The sequence below is a fragment of the Oryctolagus cuniculus genome, chromosome 10, assembly GCF_051225735.1.
Source record: "Oryctolagus cuniculus isolate XC-2025 breed Fujian yellow rabbit chromosome 10, ASM5122573v1, whole genome shotgun sequence".
Classification (NCBI taxonomy): Eukaryota; Metazoa; Chordata; class Mammalia; order Lagomorpha; family Leporidae; genus Oryctolagus; species Oryctolagus cuniculus.
This window is the reverse complement of record NC_142876.1, coordinates 32557375-32584773: the sequence shown is the minus strand read 5'-3', so window position 1 is coordinate 32584773 and position 27399 is coordinate 32557375. Positions and strand designations below refer to the sequence as shown.

General features: G+C 40.3%; 1 protein-coding gene across 2 annotated transcripts in view; it reads left to right on the top strand.

Moving 5' to 3' along the window:
• SETBP1 (SET binding protein 1) overlaps positions 1-27399 on the top strand; it is a 386548-nt gene that overhangs the window by 342725 nt on the left and 16424 nt on the right. For both annotated transcript variants that reach the window (XM_008261251.5, XM_017344139.4), the window contains exon 5: positions 12252-12422. In XM_008261251.5, the coding sequence (XP_008259473.1) occupies positions 12252-12422 (171 nt within the window). The remainder of the gene's footprint in view (positions 1-12251; positions 12423-27399) is intronic.

The following is a 27399-nucleotide window of genomic DNA, read 5'->3' as shown; positions in this document are numbered from 1 at the left end:
GGTTGATGATTCTTACATGGAATGCCTCTGTCTCCCATTTTTGCTTTATTTTCATCCATTCAAGCCCTCTCCCATTGTTCAAGGCAAGAAAAGATGTAGGTTGTTTTGATTCAGAACTAGCATCTGCTGCGTACTTTCTTGGCTGTTTGTCTCTGACCAGTTTGAGGCTGCTTCTTCTGAAACATGTTTCTTCTTTTAGAAGCCTCTGGTCTTTGGAAATCCTATTTGTTGGCCTTCCAAAGGAAATCCAGAGAGCAGATGTCTTCATTCTTTAATCCTTGTCTCACATCTAGTCCCTGGGTAACTGGAGTAGACTCTCCTGTGAATCTTTGTGTTTTCTTTCTTTCTTTATTCACTTACTTACTTATTTCAGAGTCAGAGAAACACAGAGAAACAGAGGCAGAGAGCTTACAATTGCTAGTTAACTCCCTTAAATGCTTGTGATAGCAAGCACTGGCCAGGCCAAAGCCAGGAACTAGGAAGTCAATCTCTGTCTCCCAGGTTGGTGGTAGGAATTCAACCACTTGAGACCATCATCTGCTCCCACCCAAGGTGCACATTATCATGAAGCTAGAATCAGAAGCAGAGTAAGGTCTCCAGTCTAGGCACTCTTCCATGGGAGGCAGGCATCCTAAGCAGCATCTCAACTGCTCTGCCAAACACCACCCCTCCCTATGAAGCTTGGAATCAAATAAAGTCATGTCTTTGCTTGTTCCAAACCTACTCAGTGACTAGGTAAGTATTTTTCTCTCATCTCAAGCCCCCCAAGAATTCTTCTCCACTGTCTACTTCTGGAAAACTGTGTTCCCCACAGCCAGCTCTTCTTGGGATTACTGAGAGATCTCCTTAGGTGCATTAACTATAAAGTACTTGCCTTTGATCTTAAGTCATGTCATCAGTCTTCCTACAATGTAATGCCATGTTGTCCATTAGCTGTGTCCACCATGCAGTGATTAGAAGCAATGCAGGCACCATGTAAACCAGACTTTGTGTTGGGGCCAGGCAATAGGGAAATTACCTTAAGAGAATGGTTGAAAATAATGTGCTGCGTCCATATCTTGAACAGGGGCTTTCAGAATTAACCAAGTAGAAAGGAATGTTGAGATGCATTTAACCTCATTAGTTTCAGTAGGACTGACTCTCCAATCCATCAGAGTTGTGCTACATTAGTGAAACTCAACTATTTCTAAATCTCATTTACATAATGGATGAGATGTGAAATGAGCCCAATGTGAGGGGAGCCACCCGGAGGCACTAAAGTTTATCACAATATGTAAGAGTTCTTTTAGATCATCACATTAAATTTCCACTAACAAGATAACAAATTAATTGCCTGTATTACTGTACTAGCCCAAAGTCTATTGAGAGCAGAGTGTCAGCAGAGGAAGGCAGCTGGGGTCCCAAGGACTGTGGGCGGGAGTTTTGCTCAGAGGGAGGTGAAGAATACTACCCTGGCTTTCTTCTGCCCCTTTAAGAAATCCCAGGCACCCCTGTAATCTGATGGTGGACTTTGGCTTTATTAGCGAGGTACGCGAGGATGAGTAAATCAACTGTATCAGACAAGCCTCAGGACATCTAGAAATTGATCATTCTGCCGAAATAAGCACTCTGTGTTTATTAGCTGGGAGTTCATCACTATCGCTTCTCCTCATCCAATTCCTAAGAGATTTCAAAGCCATCATCATGGTATTAGCTCGTCTGACTGAACTACTAGAGATAAAGATTAGGAGATCTATCTAATGATGGGTCTCAGTTGCTGTGATTTTTTTCTCCTCTATTGCAAAGAGGAAAGCTTTTCTAGCACTGGTTCTGTGTCTATGCGCGCATGCCCTCAAACAGTCACAGTATGTTTGAATTCTATAGGGTGAATTCAAATAGTGAAATAAAGTAGGTGATTTGAAGAAAGGACACCAATATAGCTCTTAAAACAATGCGGCTTTCTCATATTTAAAAAGATATACTCTAAATTGATTTACCTAGCCAGATACAGTGGGCAGTATTGCACCAAGAGTAATAGATTCCATGACCATATTTAGAATTCCAACATCTCTACATGGCCAGACTTCTACAGATATGTCCATGAGAGACATACGTGAGAGATGAGTACATATTGGACTGATCTTTCACAAACCATTAAATGTGTTTTTATCTATTTATACATATATTTATGTACACACATGCACTAAGCTCCTGATATCAAGCTCTTTTCTCAGTGTGGCTTCTAAATAAGCAGTAATCAAAATGCAAATAAGGTGACCCAGTTAGCATCCAGATATCAGTATTACCATGCAGATGTGCTCTGTACTGTGTACTCTAGAGGTAAAAAAGAAGACACTACAAAAAATGCTTATGGTAACTGGCATTGATTACTAGGCCCTCCACATTATGGAGAATCTAGGGAAGAATCTTCCAGACATAGTGGTACTATAGCTTATATCTCATCAGCCATTTTGTTGTTTGGCTCCTTTCTAAGGCATTCTGAGAGTATAGAATAACAAACATGCACAAAGAGAGCAAGAATACTTGATCTGGGAAGTCCCAGAAGGAATACCTGTAGCATGAAGCCAGTATATTATGTAGAGCCCATCTTAGTACATGACTAGGATCAGAGTCATGTTTCTGCACTTCTCTGCATGTGGCACTAAGCAAAGCAAGTCAGGTCTGCATTCTGGGGCTCAGATGCCCAAGAGGGGCTGGACTAGTTTCCTTCGAACTCCAAATTACCTCGATTTACTTTGCTGAAGCTCATATGTGTTCAGCAATAGCTTATAAAATGCTTTGACTGATCACCAAGGCTGTACTAAATTAGTTTTACCTGCATGTATGCATTGGTTTCTCCCTTGATAATAACCTTTTGTAAATCTGTTATATTTTCCACAGAACATATACCATTCCATCGTCAGCATATTATGGGTATGATTATAATGACATTCTGTTTGGTGTGTGTCATTGTCATTCTGTCATTTGGTGTGTGCCATTGTCATTCTGCAATGTGTGTATGTTTGTGAATGTGGTGTGTGTGTGTGTGTGTTGTGTGTAGGCATCAACTTAATCAGGCAAGTATTCTCAATTGAGTCAAAAAGTAGCTATGAACTTTAAGCTGGGTACAAAATTTGTTCTTTGTGTTTCTATGTACTTCCCCTCACATCATCCCAAGAAATGTATTTGATGCCTGAGATGCAGAAAGATTGAAAACCTCTGACTTTGAAAGTCTCCTTCCTGCAATTTTGATATTTGATATATCTCCATTCTAAAATATATCATTTGGCACTTCTATAGTAAACACTTCTAGCAGGCATGACCATTTAACTACAGGATCAAGAGAGAGTGACTCTTGCATCATTAAAAAGTACCACATAGGACAAAATATTCTTTAATGCAATCTTTCATCAGGTTCCAGTGAACAAAAAATGTTAACTTCTTAGTCCATTACTGCACTTCTGATTCAAGAGAAGCGAGAACTATTCAGAGTGTTTAGTGATTACCCTAAATCTAGAAACCATAGAAAAGTAGACCTAGAATGGGTTATGACCAGGAGGAAAGCAAAGCTGGAAGAAATATCAAGTCTTGCTCATTTTCATCCAGGAAGTGAGGAAAAGAATTTGCAAGAGCCTAGTGCTCATAATTATAATCTTAACTTTCATATTTAAAAATTAATCTCTCTAATACAATTTATTACCTATAGGTATTCATGACTAGTTTCTTTGTGTCATTCTTCTGCTAAAAGGATATGAAGTCTGTTTCTGAAGAAATTTAGATTTTATAGAGGACACACAAAACTTGAATGTATGAAATAAGTTTAAAATGAGACAATTTGTAGTAAGACAGTGCAGTCCTAAAAATTACAAAGGTACTGCTATATGACTCCTTAATGTATTTGCCCATAAAGATTTAATAAGCTTGAGGAAGGCACAGGGAAATGAGGGGAAAATAGAGATTTAGAAAGTATAAATTCTTAAATTTGATCATATTTTCCATCTTTCTTCTTGTTATATGTGCTTCTTATACGACTCTTTCAAAATCTGCTTTCTGTGAGCTTCAACTCTTGAAAATTGTAACTTTTAGGTGTTTTACATCTTCTCTTGTTACTATAAGAAATTATATACAAACTTAGTGGAGTAAGCAACACAGATGTATTACTTACACTTCTGGAAATTGGAAACCCAAAATGGGTCTCACCGAGCTAAAACCAAGGTGTCCACAAAGCTACATTCCTGATTGGGAACTAATAAGGGAGACTCATTTCCTTGTTTTCCAGAGTCCATCTGCATTCCTTGACTCACTCACGGCCCCTTCCTCTATCTTCCAAGCAGCAACAACATCTTATCTCTTTTCTCTGACTCTTCTCTTCTGTCTTCTACTCTTTATGGGGCCATTATGATTACATTGTGGCCTTCTAGACAATAAAAGATACTCTCCCCTTCTTAAGGTTACCTACTTAGCAATATCAATTCTATCTGCAATCTTAATTCTCCTTTGCTATATTATATAACAGGTTCTAGGAATTAGGATGGGGACATCTTGGGAGAGAGAACACTATTTTCTGTTACCACAATATGTAAATTCCTCCAGTCTTCACAACAACCTATTTTAACAGATGAAGAAATTCAGATGCAGAGAGTTCATATAATTTGCCCCAAATTACAGAATGAGTAAAGCAGATAGTCATATTCCAAAGAATATGAGGGGTTTTCAAAAAGTTCATGGAAATTATGTATTACTAATGGGAAAACTATGCATAAATTTCAAAATTTTTTCAACAAACTAAGCTCTCTTTGCTTCCATTTTCCATTTTGAAGTGCTATCACATATTCTTCACTCAATTCTATGCTGCACTGAAGAGAGACTTTTAGAATAGAGAAGCATGCGTAGGCTAAAGTAGCAAGGGCAGCTTCCTAGAAGAGTTCCACTTGTCCTTCTGTCCATCCAACATCTCTGGGTACCTAGGATCTATAAAGCCCAGTACTGAGGAACCAAAGGAAAGTGAGACGTATTTCCTGACATCTAGAACTTTGCTGCTGCCTACAAGAATTGTCAGAAAAATAAACATACAATTATAGAAAAGAGATAAGTCCTGTAGTATAGCCAGATGGTAAGACAAGCTATTGGAGACAGATACTAACTATACCTGACAAAGAGATATGGACTTACTTTTGCTAAGTTGCCTTCCCAAGCATATCTTCTGGTATTTTTAATGAATCATCAAAACACTCTTATTTCTGCCTTTGTTCTTGTCATTTCCCAGCCCTAGCAATCCCTCCCTCCCCTATTGCAGACTGTGATGTTTCTACCTGTGTTTGTTTTCCTTTTTGGATGTTTAGCTCCATTCAGATTCATAGGTCCTAATAATGCCTGGCACTTAAACAATCTTAATAAATGTTGAACTAATAAATGAATCATCAGAATACCACCTCCAAGCCCACTGAGATCTCATTTTCCTCTTAATTCATGGAGAACTCATTTGGCTTTTTGGTTTATCGCTTTGTAGGTGTTTTTGTCTTATCCACTCTCCACTCTGTACCATCTCTGTGAAGATAGAGAAATTAACTTCCCAGTTTTGCTAGGCAGCTCTCAGATCATTCCTTAATTCAAAATGATTGATTCTAGCTACAGTTAAAAGTACTTTACTTAAGAGTGACCTCTTTTTTTTTTTAAGATTTATTTTATTTATTTGAAAGATAGAGTTACAGAAAGAGGTAGAGGCAGAGAGAGAGAGAGAGAGAGAGAGAGAGAGAGAGAGAAAGAGTGAAAGATCTTCCATCTGCTGGTTCACTCCTCAAATGACCACAAAAGCCAGGACCTTCCGCCAGGCCTCCCATGTGAGTTGCTCCCTTGCGGGTCAAGGGCCCAAGGACTTCGGCCATCTTCTGCTGCTTTCACAAGCCCTAGCAGAGAGCTGGATCGGAAGTGGAACAGCCAGGACTTGAACTGGTGCTCATATGGGATGCTGGTGCTGCAGACTGGGGCCTTAACCCCCTGTGCCATAGTTCTGCCCCTTAAGAGTGATCTTGCCTAGGTTTTATCTCTTAAAGTCCCAGAATAAAGTAAAACTCATCTGACACAAAGTAAATGTTGACATGACCACCACCTCAGATTGAGCAGGTGGTCTGACATTTCCAGCACCTAGCTTGAAAGGGAAATAGTGCTAGAATCCAACTCATGCTCTTCTCTCCAAGATGGGAATCCAGGGGATGCATGTGCACACAAGAAAGGATGCCATTTTCTAGTTTGCACAGCAGTCTCTGCTCTTTGCTAAGCTCTGTGTCCACTGTTCTGCATCCACCTGGAGAGCATGCCTTTTTCTCTTTCACCTAAGGATGCCATGTGAATTGCAGTGATGATTATGAAAGTATTTGGGGACCTCTTGCTGCCTTTATACAAAGTCACAAATACTGTAGTGCTATGCAGAGGCTATTAGAATACAACTCTAAAAAATAATGCAATTCTTAAAAAAACAGGGACTTATATTGTTAGACTAATGCCATATCCCTAGTATAGTAGATATTCAATAAATATTTGTTGGATTAAGGAGTAAAATGATACAACAAAATAAAAATTTTGTTGACTCTGAAACAAAAATTATCATCTCCCAAATCCTAAGAGTCTCTCTTGCTTGATTTTGCTTTTCTCAGTAACAGAATCCTTCTACTGACATGAGTGGAGTTCATTTGCAAACAGCAAAAAAGAACAATGGAAGAATTTGAATAGATAACCAGTATGTTAGAGTAGACATTATTATCAAGTTTTCAGGAATAGCTTCCTCTTGTGAAAATGTGCACTTACTGGTTTACCCAAAAGTCAACATGTTATGAGGAATTTAAGAACCCCAGATTGGGCCGGCGCCACAGCTCACTAGGCTAATCCTCTGCCTGCAGCGCTGGCACCCCAACTTCTAGTCCTGGTTGGGGCGCCGGTTCTGTCCCGGTCGCTCCTCTTCCAGTCCAGCTCTCTGCTGTGGCCTGGGAGTGCAGTGGAGGATGGCTCAAGTCCTTGGGCCCTGCACCACATGGGAGACCAGGAGGAAGCACCTGGCTCCTGGCTTCGGATCAGCACAGCACACAGGCCATAGCAGCCATTTAGGGGCTGAACCAAAAGAAGGAAGACCTTTCTCTCTGTGTCTCTCATTGTCTAACTCTGGCTGTCAAAAAAAAAAAAAGATTTTTGTATTTGGACAAATCATCGGGTCCTCTGTGCCTCTTTTTCCTTGTTTGGGAGTGGAGAGTTTAAACATCTGCCTCTTGTCATCCACAGGGATGCTGCACGGAGCAAAAAGCACACAATGCCTGTTAAAGCTCTTTGCAAATTAAAGACCAGTAACTGCGCAACATAGCATAACTACAAATCCATGCCAAACTCGGCATTCTGCAGCTGGGGAGGTGACTGAAGGGACCGGCCATCCCAGTGGTGTCAGCTTCTCACACCATGCCAGCCAAGGCTTTGTTACCAGGAAACACCTGCATTTGCAAATCTAAGAATTAGGGATTTAATTAAACGATTGGGCAATCCTATATTAATCACATACTATCAGCCGGATATACTGCTCTCTGTGGTAGATGATGCAAAACAAATTACATATAACCCTCAGTGATGATCCCATCATCTCCTTTATTATAAAGAAACTATACAGAATGAGAACCCAATGGGAGATAAAGTATCTTCATTTTACCCCCGTCTTCCCAGCTGTCTGAATTTAGGTAAATCATATGACCTCTCTGAATCTCTTTCCTCATTAAAAAGGGAGAGTAAAAAATAGTCATCCCTCAAAAGAGTTTTGTCTCTTTCCCTGTGCAGAAAGTGAGTTAAAATAGATAAACTAGCTTTATCAACCATAGAGCAACATACAAATCACGCTAAGGTGAGGCTGGTTTTTATTATCCAAGGTCATAGAGATCATTAAAGGGACCCTGGGAAAGTCAGCCATCATAGACTCTGCTTTTCTTCAGTGACTCCTGTGACCTTGAGCAACCTGGGGAAGAAGTAATTGAGCAGCAGCTACTACTTCGGAGGAAACAGAATCAAAATATTGGAGCTATTGACTCACCCTTCAGGCAGTAAACAGTGCCTTGGTCTCTGACCTTTTTGCATCCCAGGGCAGTCAATAACCTGGCCACTAGATGCAGCGTCTGCCACTGATTTTGATTTGGGAGTAGTTTAACCTTGAACTGAGCTCCAAGTAACCAAGGCAACAGGAAGTCAGCGTCTACATAGAAGGCGTAGGAATCCATAAATCAAGTCCCTAATGCAAACATGGTGTGCAGGTAGAGGTTTGAGGGGATAAGTGGTGTATGAGAAATTACCATTGAAAATGAGTGACTGTCCCTTGATAGGCTACAGCACAGTTTCAAAGACTTTTTTTAACTTATCAATAGAGGTCAACAGGTTACAACAGAATGTTTTCATATAGGTTTAACATTTTTTTTAATTTCCTCTTGGCTCTGTCTTTTAATTATGAACAGATGTTGAATCCACAAAGCTATTAGCATTGTTATTTCCTCCTTTAAAAACGTGCTGCGTGCCAAATATGCAAACCTCAGTGCAATATGGCTTGTGTTGGGGTTTAAGGATATTGCATAAACCTGTAGCAAGGGTGCGCCCCATCGCCTCCTTTCTGAGTTTGGGGCAGTGACACCTACCCAGATCATAGCAACCCTTGCCTTTATTCATGCTCCAGTATAAGCAGTGGTGCTACATCTCAATGGGCCAGTCGACACCAGCGTTTTCTGAATTTCCTTGAAATCCATCAACCTCCAGCCTCTGAAACCCCTTTCTACAAGGAGTGTGAAGCCAAAATCATGCTAGAAAGAGGGTTTCCAATTGTTCTACCTTTTGCCATCATATACCATGGAGCATCAGCTGTCGCTTGGAGTGGAGGCAAATTAAGACTTCCAGAGGCCAACCTGCCCATGCTGTCTCCCAACAAGCAGTCATCACCCCTATCTCAAGAGACCTCTGCTCTCAGATACTGTGGATTAAGTGCTTACAGAGTAGCCTTGGTTTAAAATTCATTGAACATTCTTGCCTATGTTATGTTGTTCCTGGGATTGTTTCCGTTATCCTTTCAAAATCCCAAAGTGACTGATAATATGTCAAAGCTTTTTCTTTTTTTCCATTTGTTTTCAAATTCATTGGATGTCAACCAGCAAGCAGTACTATAATCTAGGAAATCCTAAATTATCTAGGGGTTTCAAGAGAGCTAAAGAGTGACAATTTGAATTATAGAGTGTTTTAAGTACCATTTTATTACTTTTAATGTATTCTGTAACATAAACACTTGAGTAGCAAAGTATGCCCAACAGAGGTATGATCCGATCAACTTTAATGAGATGATGCAGACTGAGACTAATTTGGATTGTGAACATTTGCATGAAAATGGGTACAATTAAAATCACTTGAAATCAATTTCTTCCCAAGTGAGAGTTAAATATCCAACTACTAATCCTGTTTATGGCCTTCATACCCAGAGCATATCATAATTTGAACAAAGAACTATCTGTCCCAACAGTGTCCATCAGTACATAGATAACATATCAGTGAATTTTTTCCAAAAAGCTCTTATCCAATAGAATTCTGATGGCTTACAGTGGACGGAGGGGGTTCTATGGAAAGTACACATGCATCTAGTTTGTGGAATTCTACTGTGGTGGTGCAAAGTAGCAAAATGAGGAATTCAGGGGCCGTCGTTTGGTCAAACAGTTAAGACACCACCACTTGGTACATCTGCATTCCATATCAGACCGCCTAGGTTCAAGTCCTGGTTATGTTTACAATTCCAGCTTCCTGATAATATGCACTCTGGGAGGCAGCAGGTGATGATTTAAATACTTGGCTGTCCACCTTGGAGAGCCAGATTGAGTTTGGACTCCTGATTTCAGTTTAGCTCAATCCCAGCTGTTGCCAGCATTTAGGGAGTGATCCAATGAACGCAAGCTCGCTCTCTCTCTCTCTCTCTCTCTGCCTTTCAAAAATAAAAATAAATAAATATAAATTTTAGTAGGAAATTTTTATCTCTCCATTGTCAGATTTGTTAACAGCCAGTTGTTAAAGCACACCTTTCTATTCTAATAGGTTTCTAGATATTTTCAAAATTTATTTTCTCAATGAAAAAAGATCGATAAATGTTCAGTTTTGAAAATATTAACAGTAAAGAATAATAAGTAGTAAAAAAAGGATTTTCTCTTCCTCACCACTCTTCCCTGAGCTCTCCTTCCTCACCATGACTAATGTTAACTGTTTGAATATATGTCCTTATAGATGAGTCTGTAAGTATTTAAGCATGTTCTATGGCTGGACATAGCCCACTACTGGCATACCTGCCTATTTTACAAATGGGGTGTACTATACACATTAACTCTACATCCTGATTTCTCAATGATTCTGCCTTGCAATCTTTCATAGAACTTGCTTTTTGTCTATACCCACCTTCAAAATGCTATGAACTCAAAATCTAAAAAAAAAAAAAGGCATAAATGATGTTGTTAATCATGGGTCTCAAGCAGTATTCTCAGAGACTGGGATGAAGAGTAGGAGGAAGTCAGTAGATGGTAAATGAAAATGTGAAAATGTCAGCATGACTTTCTCCTTAGGTGATTAGAGGTACCTTTACCAGGTATGGCACTAGGGCTTCTGTATCTTCATCTTGAATCATGCTCATGACAGATTAAGGTAATGGTGAGGTGTGGAATACAGCCAGGTAGACCAAGATGATCCCTGGATTTTCCATCTGATTGCTTGGAAACTTCCACCTCGGACATTGCAAAGCATATGAGTTTATTCGGTTCTCCCTTATGCTCTTAGAGATATTCTCTTTTTCTGTAAAAGCGAGAAAATAATACTACCCGCACTGCATGCTTCCCAGGGTTGTCACAAGTCCCAAGTGAGGCTGATCTCACTGTGGCTATAAGTTAATGCAATGCTGGGCTGGGGGCTGGGGGAAAGTGGAGAAATGGGTACTGGTTGGTTAGGATGGAAAATCCACTGTGATAAGGCCCAATTTGCTGTTGTTGCTGTCAGTGGCATATAGGCTGCCAAAAAAGAAATTCTGAATAGATGACCATTGATATGGATGCAGACACCCTCACTCTCTTCATTTATGCCTGGATAAGCTACAGAGGCATTTTTTTGCAGCCGGGGTTATAGAAGGTGCCTATAAATCCTTGATCATGTCAATAAAGAGAAATTAAACTTTGATTACTGGTTACAGTTGGTTCTGATGAAGCAGTGGGGTACAATAATGATGACAATAGTAATGATAGGAAAAATAACGACAGTATACATTTAAGTAGAATATACCATAGTGCTAGATGATGTTCTCAGAACTTTATATGGATCAGCTCATTGGATGCTCACACAACTCCTGCAAGGTAGTTCTATCACTATCCTATTTGTAAAATAGAGAATTGTAAAAAGTCAAGTTTTGAAGCTTGGGAAGTTAAAGAACTTTCTCTTGATCATGCCTCTGGAAAGTAACATAGCATGGATTCAAACTGAGGGAATAATTTTCCAGAATAGCTAAGCTTTGTAGCATCATAATAATATGAATTATGGTGCACATTATGACTAGGTCCCTAAAGGCCACCAATTCAACTCACTCATAGCCTAGTGACTAATATTACACTGCAGTGCCCACATCCTACATCTGCTTCCAGCAGGCTGGCCTCTTATCCAGATCATGTTCATTCCCCACCCATGACTTAGCATTTGCTCTGTTCAGCACTGAGAATGTCTTTCCCTCAAAACTGCTGCAGGACAAAGCCTTTCCTCACTTCTCCCACACTCATGTCTCTATCTCTGAACTCCTCAAATGGCTAGGATAACACAAGCCCACTCACACTTTCTGCCCAGATTTTCCTTTTTATTTAGTCTCATCACCCCAGCTGGACAAGATACAAAGCCTCACTGGGTTGGGAGGTGCCTCTTCATCCCCTGCATTCCTCATCATGCTGCATAGGGTGCAACCTCCATAAATGTGGGCTTGTTGAGCCTCAGAACGTAGAAGTGTGCCTAATGGATTGCATTGCTTCCATAAGTCTGTGCCCAGTCCAGCACAAACCTGGAATGTCATCACTATTAATATGACCCACCACCAAAACTAGTTGTAGCTCTTTTTTCCCCCTTTCTGTTAATATTCCAAAATTTCATCCTTTTGAAGGTCAAATCGTTTGACTATTTCTTCAGATCACTTTCAGAATTTGTGTTATTTGTCTTTGTGTTCCTTTTAAGTAACTGCAAGCTTTGGTATTATTGCTTTTTAGGGATGCCAAGTCCTCATTTAAAAGTGGACCAGACAGCAGCACACAGTAAGAGCGAGGGCTCAGTGTCCACCATGATGACCAGGAAGAAGCCAGCTGCATTGGACAGTGTTGCAATTCCACCAACCCCAGTGTTATCTCTCCTGGCTGCATCTGCAGCAACCTCAGACACAGGTGGGTACTTTTCAAACACTTTGGATTCCCACAATGAAGATGGGCAAGAAGAAGGTCCCTGGGGAATGCTTTGTTGAATACAGGCAAGAATTCTCTGTTGAGCCAGCCTCCCATAGACACTAAGCATCAGAGCTCTACCACACTGCATTTTCCAAGTGGGAGGAGGTCTAAGATGAGCTGGAACCTGGAGGCAATGGTATTCTCAAAAGCTTGCCAGTGTATTCTAATATTAGTCCATCAAGGATAACAGCAAATGATGAAGTATTAATTAATCTATCACCCCTTGATAAATATTAATCTGCATCAAGGGTTGTCTATACATTATCTGTTGCAACTCATGAAGAACTCTAAAATAAATGCTTATGTCTCAGGGAAGTTAACAGGGAATAAAGTAAAACTTTTGCTAAAAATAAAACTTACCCCAGGAACCTATGGACAGTAAGGAATCCAAAGCCCATTACTATCAGCTACTGCACTTTCCTACCTACCTTGCTCATTGGGGTTAAAGAGTGATCAACATTGAGTTTCCCTGGGGCCTCGATTTATTCTACCCTGTGATTTCATGAATTACTCAGTTGTTCCCAGAGTCTTCACCAGTGCTCAATAAAATATAGCTCCTTATTCAAATATCCCAAGTTCTCCACAACCTGTCCCCTTCTACTTCTACCCATATCTACTCCTCACACTCTTTGCCAGCAAGCCCTTATGTCAACACTGCCTTTGCCAAGCTCACCCCAGCCACCAAGATGGCAAGATGTGGCAGTGGTTTTCCACTAGTGCTTAGAGACAAGCCCCGCTCAATGCCCAATCCTGCCTACAGATTCAGAAGCAACCAGTCACAGATTTTTCAGATACGCATAGCATCCAGTGTCTCGACTTTGAATTTACAGCATTCTTGGAGACCACAATAAAAAATGCCTTCTACTGAACTTATTTGCCCTTGCAACCAAATTTTACATAATGCAGAGGCAGGGTCCATAATTTAGATATTTCCATCTTCATTGCATGCAGAATGATGGCACAATCTGTAAATGTTGAATTAATACATTAATAAATGTGATAAGCACATTGCAGTATATAGAAATGCCTGTTATTGTGAGAAGCCCAAAAAGATACTCATTAATATTCACTCCAAGCTCATCTTCGCAGTCAACTGTTTTAAGCAGAGAACTCAACTTGTCTTCATATTTACCTCCTTCCTGAATCATAGGTAATTAGAAAATGAGCCCAAGTGAAATAACAGAAATTAATTGTTGGAGTGACAGTTCCCAAGTTGAGCTCAGCAAAATTTTAGTAGGTATTTTGTGATTAAAAAAATGTTTCCATCTTTAAATGAGTAGGAATGCTACCTTATATATATCTCCACACTGAAGGGCTGTTCAGAGCCTTTAACTGACCATTGTGCATTATGAGATCCAGTGGGGAGCAGACAGAATTTCACAATCTTATCTAAGTACAAGACTTATTTTCCTGGGACTAGTTCATCGTTATCTCTAGAAAATGATGTTCTTCCCAGTCATTTGGGAAATCTTGCACTGAGAAAATTGGTTCATCTCTGAAATACAATCATGCACCTTCACACCTTTTACACACTTGGTGGAAATGAAAAGTTTTGGGTGGCGATGATGGATAAATAATGTCATCAAGAAGAACAAGAAGTTAAAGGATGGCGAATCACAGAGGAGTGTGGAGTTACGCCTGCAATCTGATGGGAGGGGACTTGGGTAGAGAGTCAGGTGGGCAGGATCCCAGAAGTGGGAACTAGTGCCGTGCCTGGAACTCCAGAAGGACATCACTTCCTGTAGTAAAAGATCTGGGTCATGGTCTGCACTACTCACCCAGATAATTGTTTATTCAACCTCAATAGTTAACCACTAGAGACCTCCCTTTATGGATTCAGAAATTAGCCTGTGTGTTTCTGCCTTTGCTTGCCAAGCACAGATACTTCCCACAGGCAAAAGACAGGTGGTCGCCCATTTATTTCCTTGCACTCTTTCCTGTCACTGTGAAAGAGACCATTCTTGGGATCACATGCTAGTATAGCCTTGCTTCCTCCATTTGTGTCCAGCAAGTGATTTATAAATTTGCCAAGTGGGTGGTAGAAACAATTGAGTATTCAACTTTTAAACCTGCATCTCTGGTGATCAGAGCAAAGGCAAAACTCTTGTTTCAGGATGCGAGAGTGGGCTGTTTATTTTTGGCAGTGCTAAAATGAGACCCTCAAGAGAACTGGGGAGATCTGGTCTCTTTCCGGGTTTTAGACAGCTAAGCAAAAAAAATTTTTTGGGGGGTGGGGGGGACAGTCCAGAGATCTACCCCAGGTGCTAGAGGCCAGACCTTCCTGAGATTTCAATCCCCACAGATAAAACGACTTCCCACAAACCAGAGAGAGAGACACACACAGGCTGGGCTCGCATCCAACACTTTGTTTCACATGTGAAGAAACTGGTGCCTCCTGAGATTCAGAAATTTGCCTGAGATCATTCAATTGGATTGGAACCTAAATTTCATAATTTCCCCTCTGCTTTCCAGTGGAATCCCACTTCTGTCATAGGTCCAATGTGAGCAAAGGCAGATTTATTTCTCTCTGACAATGGACTCCTATTTCTTTTGGAGACCAACGAATGTAATCCATAGTTTGATGGATGGATGACTTTAACAAGCACATAGTAGGTAGTTCATTGTTTCTGGACATGATTTTATTTAGTAGGATGTTTATGCAGGAGTCAAATATATTTCTGATGAGACAATTCACTTGATTTTTGTTGTCTTTATAGTGCTTTTATCCATTTTACACTGTGAGAAAGATAACTTAGAATGATATCTTGTTGTGTACAGAAATCAACTTATTTTCTAATAAGTTTCATTTCTATTGAATGGATTTGGAGACCCAGACAACTTTAGGGGATGGGAGTAAAAAAAAAGAGTTAATTCAATGATGTATAAAACAAAAATAATTAACAAAACCACATATTGCAGTGAGAATAATAAAATAATTCAATCTATTAGATTATATATATATATGCCTGCAGTCAGGCATTTGTCTAATGGATAAGACACTAGTTATATTGTTTGCATCTTAGGTCAGAGTATCTGGAGTCAGTACCAGATTCTGGCTCCTGATTTCAGCTTCCTAATCATACAGATCTTGGGAGGCAGCTGTGATGGCTCAACTGATTGGGTTTGTACCACCCATGTGGGAGACCTGGATTCAGTTCCTGGCTCCTAGCTTTGGCCCCTGGCAATTATGAGTATTTGAGGAGTGGAGAAGCAAATGAGAACATACACTCTCTCTGTGTATCTGTTTCTATTTCTCAAGTAAACAAATGTATTTTAAAGGAATGGTGCTAAGGTATATAGTACAATTCTTCACACTTAGAAGATGCTCAATAAACACTGACAAAATGAGTGATTGATAGGCAATACCTCAGCACTTACACAGTACTGAATATGATGAAAGATGTCTGAGAAGAATCTGCTTGTTCTTGGAAACACTCAACAATCAAGTGGAAAAAAGGGAATAGGCACATTGCAGAATGTGTAAATTGGTACAGATTTTCCAAATAGTTGATCAGTTTGTAGTCATAACAGTGCTATTTTAAAGAGGTGATCTTTGGTAAACATTTTTTTTAATTTCCCAACTTATTTTATAAACATTACAATATGATTCAAAATACTGTGGTCAAAGTTTAAAAATGCATCTTTTCGTATACTCATGCTCATGAACAAGGGAACCCCAACATTTTAGTTTAAGGTGATCTGTCAGTTTCTTAGAGTCTGAGAGGCATGCTGATTAAGAATTTATTGATTTATGGGGAGAGGCAGTCCGGAAGATGCAGGAGCTAGTGGACAGCTGAGAACATGTCAGTGTGTGAGCCACTTGGAGGGAGGGAGGGAGGGCTGGCAGTGGACACCACCAGTGCTCAAACAGGTCAGCCTTCGTGATCAAACTGCTCAATAGCTATTGATCTGCTACAGTCCCCTGGCACAGCAAAGAAGGTCTGCTTCAAGGGAGCACTGCATGATTATTGTGAGTAATTAGGGCTAATGCAGTAAAAGCTTCAATAAAGTTTGTTCAAAGTGGTGCATAATTTGAAACACCTCCTATTACACTAGCCCAAGAATGATTTAATAACCATATCAGATAATCCATAACTGAAGGAGTCAGGCCAGCATTTCTAGTCTTCTACCTTTTGAGCTAACTTCTTAGGGGAATCATGCAAATTTATTGAGCATTCATGATTTCACTCCTAAAACATGTGTTCTCTCTTTATATTTAAGGCGAGATTAGATGAATAACTGATTCCAAACTGAGGTAAGAACTCAGAAAAAGGCCAGGAAAGCAAAATCTCTATGGTTCTGTACCTGAAAGTCTAGACTAGATATGATAGAAAATCAAATAGATATAGTTTCCCTCTCTCTCTCTTTCTTTCTCTCTCTCTCTCACACACACACACATACACCAGTATCACTAATATTTTCTCATCTTAAGTCCAAGGAGAAAAAAATGCACGTATCAGGGACACTATCACTGAATCTTAACTGCTGAAGGCCTAGCTCTGCTACAGATAACACAGACAAGCATGTGGGCACAGTTCTTAGTTTCTATCTGTTTCATATCAAGGCTAATCCATTACTCTCAAACTCTATAATCTGCCTAGCTTTTTAAAAATGCCAGCACACTTGAGTAAGTGAAAATATTTAAATGACACTAGTCTCTTAAAACTCTAGGCCTTTTTCTTCTCATGGCAGAAAATGTTATTAGATAAACCATTTACTTATTAGCCAAACTATCAACCCAATCAAAGTTGACTACGTCTGTAATCAAGATGCAAAACCTTAAGCTTGAAAACTTGATTACCTTTATAAATGATAGTATAAAGTCTTTTTCTTAGATTTATTTATTTACTTGAAGGCAGAGTTACAGAGAAGGAGAGGCATATACACATATGTGTTTGCACGCACACACACACACACAGAATTTTCCATCCAGCGGTGCACTTCCCAAATGGCTGCATCAGCTGATACTGGGCCAGGCAGAAGCCAAGAGCCAGGAGCTTTATCATGGTCTCCCATGTGGATGCAGGAACCCAAGCACTTTGGCCATCCACTGCTGCTTTCCCAGACATGTTATCAGGGAGCTGAATCAGAAGTTGAGCAGCCAGGACTTGAACGGGTACCTACATGGGAGGCTGGTGTTGCAGGAAGCAGTTTGATTCACTACATTACAGCACTGGCCCCCAAATTCTTAATTCTAATGGAATCAGAATGAAATTCAGTATGCTAGTAGACTGAACAAAATTATAAAAATTGCTTTCAGTGCCAATATTCTATGATGTCTGATATTTCTAAGGAAAGACCTGGAATAACAAAACAATATCAATGTACAAGAAAAAAATGAAGAGAAATTTAAGAATTGTACAATAATTTATTTCATTGCTTTTGGTCTTATATGGAATTATGCTCTGACACTCCTAACCAAAATAACAGGTCAATTTAACCAAAAGTCTTGTCTTTCAAATGAACTAAAATGTGGAAAATAAATTTGCAAGTTAATAAAATTTGGGAAACCCCATTTCCATTCATACATATATATATACATGTCAGTATTACAACATATATATATATATGAAATCTTCAAATTATAAGCTCTGTAAGCCCAAATTATAAAGCTTAATTTAAAAAAAATTATTGACATTATCTAAAAAATATTACCTGTGGGCCCACATTGACCATCTTGTTCTGCCTAGAAGGCTCTGCTGAGAGTGGTGGGATCATGAAAAGATCCCTTCTCGCAGACCTGGGACACTAAGACCCGGCTGAGTTCGAAGCTGCTGTGTATGCTTCCTTGAGGACTCCAACACACCACAGGCCTTCTGAAAAACCTCCCAAAGCTGTTGTTTTCAATCCAAAAGGGAGAAATAATCAGGATATCTTAGGACACCTGAGCTGTTCCTAGGGCCAATGATGCCAATCCCAGGGAAGCATCAAAAATCCAGAAATGCCCCCTGCCTTCTGCTCCAGTTTCATTCATCTCCTTGGAAATTTCAACCAGCACCGAACTCCTCTGGGATCTCCACTGTCAGAGTGGGATTTTCCAAAAGACTCATGTCAAGGATTCCTTCCACTGTAATAAGGAAAACAGCATGGTGATCAGAGCTGCTGCAGAGAACAACCGGAGGAACAGATCTATAGGAAATGTAGGCATTGGAGAGAGCATAAAAGGCCAGATTACTCAATTAATGCCTTAATAGGCAATAAAACCTTAACCACAGGGCTTATCCTTCTTATCAAAGATCTTTGCTTGACAAAAATTTATAAGTAGGGGCCGGCGTTGTAGCACAAAGGGTTAAGCCACTGCTTGGGATACTGACATCCTATATTGGAGGCTAGTTCAAGTCCTGGCAGCTCTGCTTCTGATCCAGCTTTCTGCTATTGTGAGAAGGGAGCAGAGGATGTTCCAAGTGCTTGTACCTGTGCCACTCACATAGGGGACCCAGATGGAGTTCCTGGCTCCTGGCTTCAGCCTGACCTAGCCCCAGCTGTTGCAGCCATTTGGAGAGCAAACGAATAGATGGAAGATCTCTCTCTCTCTCTCTCTCTCTCCCCTCCCCCAATTCCTTTTCTCTCTGTCACTCTGCCTTTAATTTTTTTTTTTTTAATCCACAAGTTAACATATAAGCTGACAGCTGCTGGGCCGTTAATCAGTGGTAGATAGCAAATCCAAGAAAGGCATGTTTCCCTACAAAATTAATAATCCTTGGACAGACACCCTTACATTTGCCTTGTTTCTAAGTTTGGGTTCAATATGTTTAAGTAGCCAAGTATTATTAATTTTTATTTATTTTCATGTTATTTGAAAGGCAGAGAAACAGAGAGAGAAAAAAAAAGAAACAGTAGGGGTAGGAGATGAGACTGAAACAGAGAGAAATCTTCCATCTACTGATTCACTTCCCAAATACCCACAGCACCCAGGATTAGGCCAAGTCAAAGCCAGGAACCCAGAACTCCATCTAGATCTCCTGTGTGGGTGACAAACTCAAGTACTTGAGCCATCCTCTTTTGCCTCTCAGGGTACATTATCAGGAATCTGAACCAGAAGGGGAGAAAGTACGAAAACCAAGCACTCCAATAAGAAAGACAGGCATCCCAGGTGGTGTCTTAACCACTGCACTGAGCACCTGCCGCTCATTTTTCTTATACAACCATGGAATGTGCCATTTGCATGCCTGTGTCTTTGCTTCATATTGTCTGCATTGAAATCTTTGTGTGGCACTTACCAGCTGGGTGATCTCAGACCTTAGTGTTCATGTCTTTAAAATGAGAATGCATACTAGCCAGTCAAGAAGACTGGTGAGGAATAACAGAGATGACCGTTGTGAAAATCTTAAGCAAAATGTCTGTTAACATAGTGAGAGTTCAGCAAGCGGATGCTGTTGTTGCTCCTACTGTTAAAACTACTGTCTGTTGACTAACCAGGAACCTTTCTGTCTCCCTTGACCACCCCTCCTGCAGTTTTGCTTCTTGTTCATAAGTATTCTTCAAGACTCACCATAGATACCTGCCGATCTAAGCCCTCCCTGACATCCATTTTGAGAGCCACCTCAAGGCCAAACTAGACGTCACACTCTGTGTGTGTCCATGGCTGCCTCGCAGCCCAGTGATCCTTTTTTTTCAACTTTTATTTAATAAATATAAATTTCCAAAGTACAACTTTTGGATTATAGAGGCTTTTCCCCCCCCATAACTTCCCTACCACCCGCAACCATTCCATCTCCCACTCCTTCTCCCATTCCATTCTTCATCAAGATTCATTTTCAATTATCTTTATATACAGATCAACTTAATATATGCTAAGCAAAGATTTCAACCGTTTATACCCACACAGATACACAAAGTATGAAGTACTGTTTGAGTAGTAGTTTTACCGTTAATTTGCATATTCCCTACCTTTATTAGTGCCAAATGGACCAGAGGATCCCATATCCTCCACATCTGACCATTCAACTTTAGAACCCCATTTCCTAGCACAGAGGCAGGCAAACCACAAGTAATCATTAGATAGTGGTCCACACGCACTGGGCATGTTTCCTGCACAAAACCGCTAATAACATACATTCTAATATTGTGTTCCTTAGTGTTGAGAAAGGGATTTCCCTTTTTCATATCAGCCCCAGACATAGCCCCATCCAAGGAATGTTCAGCAGAGGGACAGCACCCTGGGACAGATTTCTGGGGCCTTCAGCCTCCTTGGTTCAGCGATGGCACCCCATCCCCTGGGTAATACACCAGGGTATCCTCAAGGAAAGATTATTATTTTCAAGTTAAAAATCAGACTATATGGCAGTGTATGTGCAGTCCACCCTAGATGTACTTACTTGCTCAGAGAAGAAAACATGCACCCAAAAATGTCTTCCTTCACTCAGGTCAATGGGAGTTTGAGGATGAGTCATTCCATGGATGGCCAGAGTACACTGACCTATGCTGTGCTTTATTTTTTTATGTGTACTGAACAGTCTTGCATTGTGGCCAGGCATTGGCTTCCCTAGAGTGGCATGCATTTCCCATTTACATTGAGTCTCATGCAATAAGGACGGGGCAGCACATTAATTTCCAGACCTAAGGTGTAGAATAAATATAAGAGAAGCAATAGCCAGGAGCCCTGTTATTTGGGCAATTCATAGTCATATTTGGGTACCAAGAACCTGTGCAGTGCTGGGTGCCTCGTAGATACTCAGTAAACACGTCTGGAGCTGAGATTTTAGGAAAGACAGAAGGTTTAATGATAGAGTTGAAAGTGCTGTAACTGTGAGAAGTTTAACTCAATTTATCTTCCCCGAATGCTTCATACAGATTATGCTCCCAACCACCTCATGCCACCACAGTCAGACCCTCTTAAAAATAGAATAATGATAATAATACATTTTATCTTCTTCCCAGTGATAGTATCATTCACACCTCCATTGAAGCCCAGTGGGAGGTTTGGCTGTGAGGCATCAGACTCAGGGGGAGTCAGGTGCGATTATTGTAATGAGGACTCCACTACAGAAAAGAAAACCTCCCATACGTGAAGTGATTTCTATTAAGATACTCATTTTATATCAAATATTCACGCTCTTCTTTATAAACAGGCGAAGAATGAAAAGAGACCCTTCCAGGGGCAGGTTTTATGTGCCAAAGCACAATAAGGCACAAATATTTTATGATCAGTTCTGAGATGAAAGTGCAACGCCTGTCTTGTTCCCTGGCTCCTTGCATTTCCAGAAGTCTAATTAGATTGTTGGTTTAATGGTGGCAAGATAATTTAGTAGCAACTGTGTTAATGATAAGGAGGAACAGTGCTTTGGGTTTCCTGTAATTAATGGAGAGCATTTGCAGAACTTCTTGGGTCCAGTGAAGTTGGAATAGTGAGCCCAGCAGTTAAGATGGGGCAAAGTCTGCCCTGCTCATTGCTGTAGAAATGGCCTCAGGCTAAAAGGAAGAACAGTGTAATGACTGTCATTAAGTATGATCTTGAGTGATCCAGGCAGGCTGTAGTCAGTGTTGGAGAGCAGAGAGACAGAGAAAGAGGCCTAGAGATAAAGGAGAAAGAGAGGATAGAGTAAGGATTATGAGACAGATGTGACCAAGACACACACACACACATACTCACATGCACACAGGGAGGGAGAAAGAGAGAGAGGCAGAGACAGACAGACAGACCTAGCTCTTATTCATCTGCTCCCCAATCCCCCCACTTCCTGAAAGGCACTGGAGTGATTCCAGCACATCTCCCCAAGGGGCCTGCTTCTCCTGCTGCTTAAGCTGGAATAGACCAGAGAAGACTGCGTGAAATAAAGAGGAATTTTACCAACCACTTTATGCTGCAGATGAGAAACTGAGCCCAGGAAGGTTACAAATAATACCTAACTAGGCAGTAGGAAACTTGGGCTCTTTTTGGCCATGATACCAATGCAGAATGGGAATTGAATTTGCAAGTCAGGGGTACAGATTACTGCGAAGTCCTTGTCACACCAGTATAGTCTTTTTAAATTTAAGCCCTTAGTTAAGTTTGGGGATCTTCCTGAGACTGTTGAATCACTGTTTCCTCATCAGTGAAATGGGAAAAATAATTTCTGCTTTTTAGAAAGCTTTGAAAGAAGCTAAATAGCATTCACTTTTTCAAAACTTAATATAGTAAGCATTTGATGATTCGTAAGCCCTGTCATGACTCCGTTCTGTGAAGTCCTAATTCAATCATATTGTAGACTCAGATCATAGCATTGATTAATTATCCTTTAGAAAACTATATATATCCCCATTCCTCCTTCCAAATACCTTTATATCAGAACACAGTCCTGGTCTCCTGCCATGGGTGTAAGACTTGCCATATCAAGTTTATCTTATTCAAACATCTGTAAGGCTTTGTGAAAACTTGTCAAATAATTGATAAGCATCTATCATCCTGTCCCCAATACTATGAGTGATGTCTACAGGAATAAAATTAGCTCCTGCTGTAGGAGAGCTCTCACACTGCTTGGGAAGATCTGCCTCCAAAATAGGCGATGACCAAATAATTTTAAATGAATAAATTGAATATCACTCTGAGAGTCTAGCAGAGCTAACAGCAATTTGTTGGACATTAATTTCCCACTGACTGCTACCAAGAGAATTCTGAAGCCAGTAAGATGATCTGGGAAGAGAAGCCTTGAGATAAGCTTCCAAGCACGTGCTGAAGGAGGCAGGGAGACAGAAGGTGCAGGGACAGGTTCAAAGCATTGATAGCATAGTTTGTGTTTCTGTCAGTTCCTAGCCCTATCTGTGTGTAAATAACAGCAGATGCAGCTAGAAAAGAAGTTTAAATTCAGAACATAGAGTACACAAAATTCTACAGCAAGACAGGACCACTGCTCTGAAAGACAGAGCTACCAAAATGGTACCAAAACTGGTCCATAATTGCATGTTGGTTGGCCTATAGAGGGCTATAATTTTTTTTTAAAATTGACTTGCAGTTTGTAAACATCAGAAGATTTACATCATAGTCAAGAATTCTTTCTTTTTAGGTACATTATCTGGCAACTTTGTGTTCCCATGACTATGTCTGTCAACCAATGCTTGGAATAAGGTGACATTTGCTCCATTAGATGAGCCTTTTCCTCTTTGGTTTACCACTATCATCCTCTTCCCTACCACCTTCTTTCCTGATCCTGAAAATATTGACTAGCTCACCATAGGAAAAGACTTCAAGTATTTGAACTAGAGAAAGCAGGAAAATCAAAGCAAGGTGCCTAAACACTCCATTTAACAGAAATAATAATGTAGCAGCAACTTTTGTTATTTAATTATGAAATTTTGGAATTGAAAAACACCCTTGATAATGTGAAATTGAGAGAAATTTGGCATTCCCATGCAGTCAGAGGTGTACAACTGGTGGGAAATTCCTTATCTACCTTCATGCCTTTTTTGTTTGTTTGTTTTCTTAAGGAAAAATGGTATGAAATTGGCTTTGAAATGGGAAGGCCCTGACTGAATTATTGTTCATGATTTTTAAGATGCATGCCCTTGAGAAGTGCTTAGCCTCTGAGGTCCTGGTTTTTAACTCTGTGCAGTAGGGATACTCAGATCCTCCAATGACTAAATGAGGAGTCCTGTGAAATACTGCAGCCTGCACTGCAGGTTCTCCACAATGTTAGCTCCTTCCTCTCTCCCTTAGTTTAATTTGATGACAGGAGCAGTGCATTTCATTTACCTTGTATTGTCTCATATATGATATAAAGCACAGATGTGACAAAAATAAGCATTGAGTAAATGAATGATTGAAAACACTTACATCTTGGCTAGAAAAGTAAAAAAAAAAAAAGTCCTCTCTTCTCCCCAACTGTGGATGCCTCAAGTTTGCCATCTGTGGCTTTAATAGCCATTGGAACTATCTCAGTCTGTTTAATGAAGTCTGCTTTTGAAAAGGACACAAGGAGAGTTCAGCTGCTTCCCATGATGCCCGGAGTTTCTCACCTAGTGAAGAATCCTCTGGCCAGGAACTGTGTAAACTAGGAGAGACCAGGCAGCCTTTGTGAGACCATAAAAAAAAAAAAAAAAAAAATGTGAGTTTGTGCTACCAATTGACAGTTTCAAAAGACGGAGAGAATGTAGTGAAGGAGAGAATATAAAGTATTCAGGGGTCCCAGCACTGTGTGTGAACACTCTGTGTGGCCTGGATGCAGGGCTTACCCCAGAAAGATGACAGAATTCAGGACAAAAGACTGAGCAGAATGCGTTACCTATGAGTACAGCAGAGGGTCGGGGTCAGCCTTCCCAGCAGTGTTCCCGGGGTGCTTGGATGTAGTTTCATTGTTCGAAAACCCTGCTTCCAGGGATCTTCGTATCCTCCAATACTTGGAGATATTTTGAGAGCACTTTCCTTATTTTGAAATCCAGTTCTGTTGGTGCCTAGATAGTCACAGTCCTGGTCTTTGTCTTGTTCTAGTTGCCAGAGTTAAGTGATTTGAGCTTTACATATGGAAAGTTCATTTTGTTGTGTAATTAATGGGAAGCAGACTTGGGGAAGCTGATGATGCAGGCCCTTATTTATATGAGAGCATATGTCTATGTTTTGTTTATGACTCACTCTCTTACTCCACGCATTGTGACTCGGGTTTGTTTACACTAACTTTTCCTAGAATCTGAGCCACATGGTATATGAGCCAGTAATTTATGGTCTCTAAAAGGGAAAGATGATGAATGAGCCTTTTCCTCTTAAATTGTCAAATCTTAAATTGAGGAAGGAGTATTTGCTGCCTCAAGTCTATCCAATCTTCTATTTTTTTTAAAGAAGACAAAAGTTAAAGCAGTAACAGTTTTTCAAAAAGCGGCTGGTATAAAGCTCAGAACCTGGGTTTTTATATACTTGCCAAGAGAGCAAAGAGCCCCTCCCACACATAAAGCTCTTATAATTCTGATTCACATGTTTGGCAATGAAAAGACCCTTCATACTGGAGACTTAAGTGTACAGGGGCAGGGCATAGGAGAAATCTCTGTCCTTTCTGCTCAGTTTTGCTGGCAACCTAAAACTGCTATAAAAAAAAAATCTGTTAAAAATCCATTTTCTCTCTCACTCTTCTCTGTTTCTCTCATTCTTACATGTGCACAGGCATACCTATGCACATTTTTGGTGTCAGGTAGTTAGTATGAAATCTGTGCATGTGTTCCTCTTCTTGAGGACCCATAGTTTTCATCAGTTTGTGGTCCAAGATGTCCATGCTGGCTTTCTTAGATACTCTATTACATTCTAAATTTGTTTTGTCTCTATTTTTCTCAATGAATCTCCACTTCTGTTGTATAGTACCTTGGATACTGGTCTGTTTCACAGTACCATAGCATAGCATGGTTAGGGCTTAGACTCTGAACACTTAATGGCGCCTTGAAGTGAATGAAGAACAGCTGAAATATGTGAGGATCTAATTCAATTTATAGTTATTTGTGTCTCCTTCAAAAAAATCCTTTCATGTCTCACACACAGGCTTTACAAAATAGATGGTAAGTGCTAATTTTGGTCAAGCCTCATACACAGATTTCAGTTCAGATAAATCAGCTGAGCTCTATGCTGGTCACTAGATGGAGAGGCTCAGAATTCAGTGCCTAGCACAGTACCTGGCACAAAGTAGGGCTCCATCAATATATGTTTCAAGAATGAATCGGGATGGCTAAGACTGGTCCCTGCCCATTTGAAAACAATTTAAGAGGAAAGAAATATAGATTAATCCCATAATCCCAATATAAGTTAGACTAAGCAAAGTGCTATCAGCCAGGCACAAGACCCAAAGCTAAGCAAAAAGATTAATGTTGAATTGAGAGTCCATGGATGGCTTTTAAGGAGAGGATTTTATTGGAGTTTGAAAGAATGGGCAGTGTGTATTAAGATGTAAAGTGGTAATGAAAAGCTTTAAGACTTAATTATAAACTGAATTCCAGTGGAAATCTGGAAGCACTAGACCACACCTAGTATTATTTTGTTTTGTGTCATGTCTTTTTTATTCCCTCTTGCTAAGGCAGCAGAGTTGCCTTTGGATAAAAGAACAATGCAAGACTTTTTTCTCTCCAGCATCAGAGGAAATATCCTCTCTGAAACTTACGGAAATAGTAGAATTTGGCACACACCTATGGGCCATGCCATGTTATTGTCCTTGTGAAACATCCATCATGTACTAGCCAGACATCCATTATCTACTAACCAGATGCAAAAATACTTGAAAGTCTAACACAATGGGTATAAGTCACTTATTTTTATGAAGAATAATAGAGATACTTTTGTGTAGACTGCCTTTTTCTTAAAAAAAAAAAAAAAAAAAACACTTTAGTAAAGAGGAAAGCAATAGGATTCATTTAAGTCACTTGAATCAATCCCAGAAGGAGTTAAATGGATGGTCATTAACTTTGCAAGTATTCACAACCTTTGAAAATCCCTATGAGCCGGCGCCGTGGCTCAATAGGCTAATCCTCCACCTTGCGGCGCCGGCACACCGGGTTCTAGTCCCGGTTGGGGCGCCGGATTCTGTCCCGGTTGCCCCTCTTCCAGGCCAGCTCTCTGCTATGGCCAGGGAGTGCAGTGGAGGATGGCCCAGGTGCTTGGGCCCTGCACCCCATGGGAGACCAGGAAAAAGCACCTGGCTCCTGGCTCCTGCCAGGATCAGCGCGGTGCGCCGGCTGCAGCGGCGGCCATTGGAGGGTGAACCAGCGGCAAAGGAAGACCTTTCTCTCTCTGTCTCTCTCTCACTGTCCACTCTGCCTGTCAAAAAAAAAAAAAAAAAAAAAAAAAAATCCCTAAAAATCTGGGCACTCTTTGAGAAAACAAAATTAAGATTCAAAATTTTCACAACAGACAAGGACACTGGACTAAAACCAATAAAATTAAACCCTGCAGATTTAAATGGAAGACTTGTGTTTAAGCTAAGAAAACCAATTCCACATGGCAATGGCCAGGTTTGGTAGCAATTTATATGAA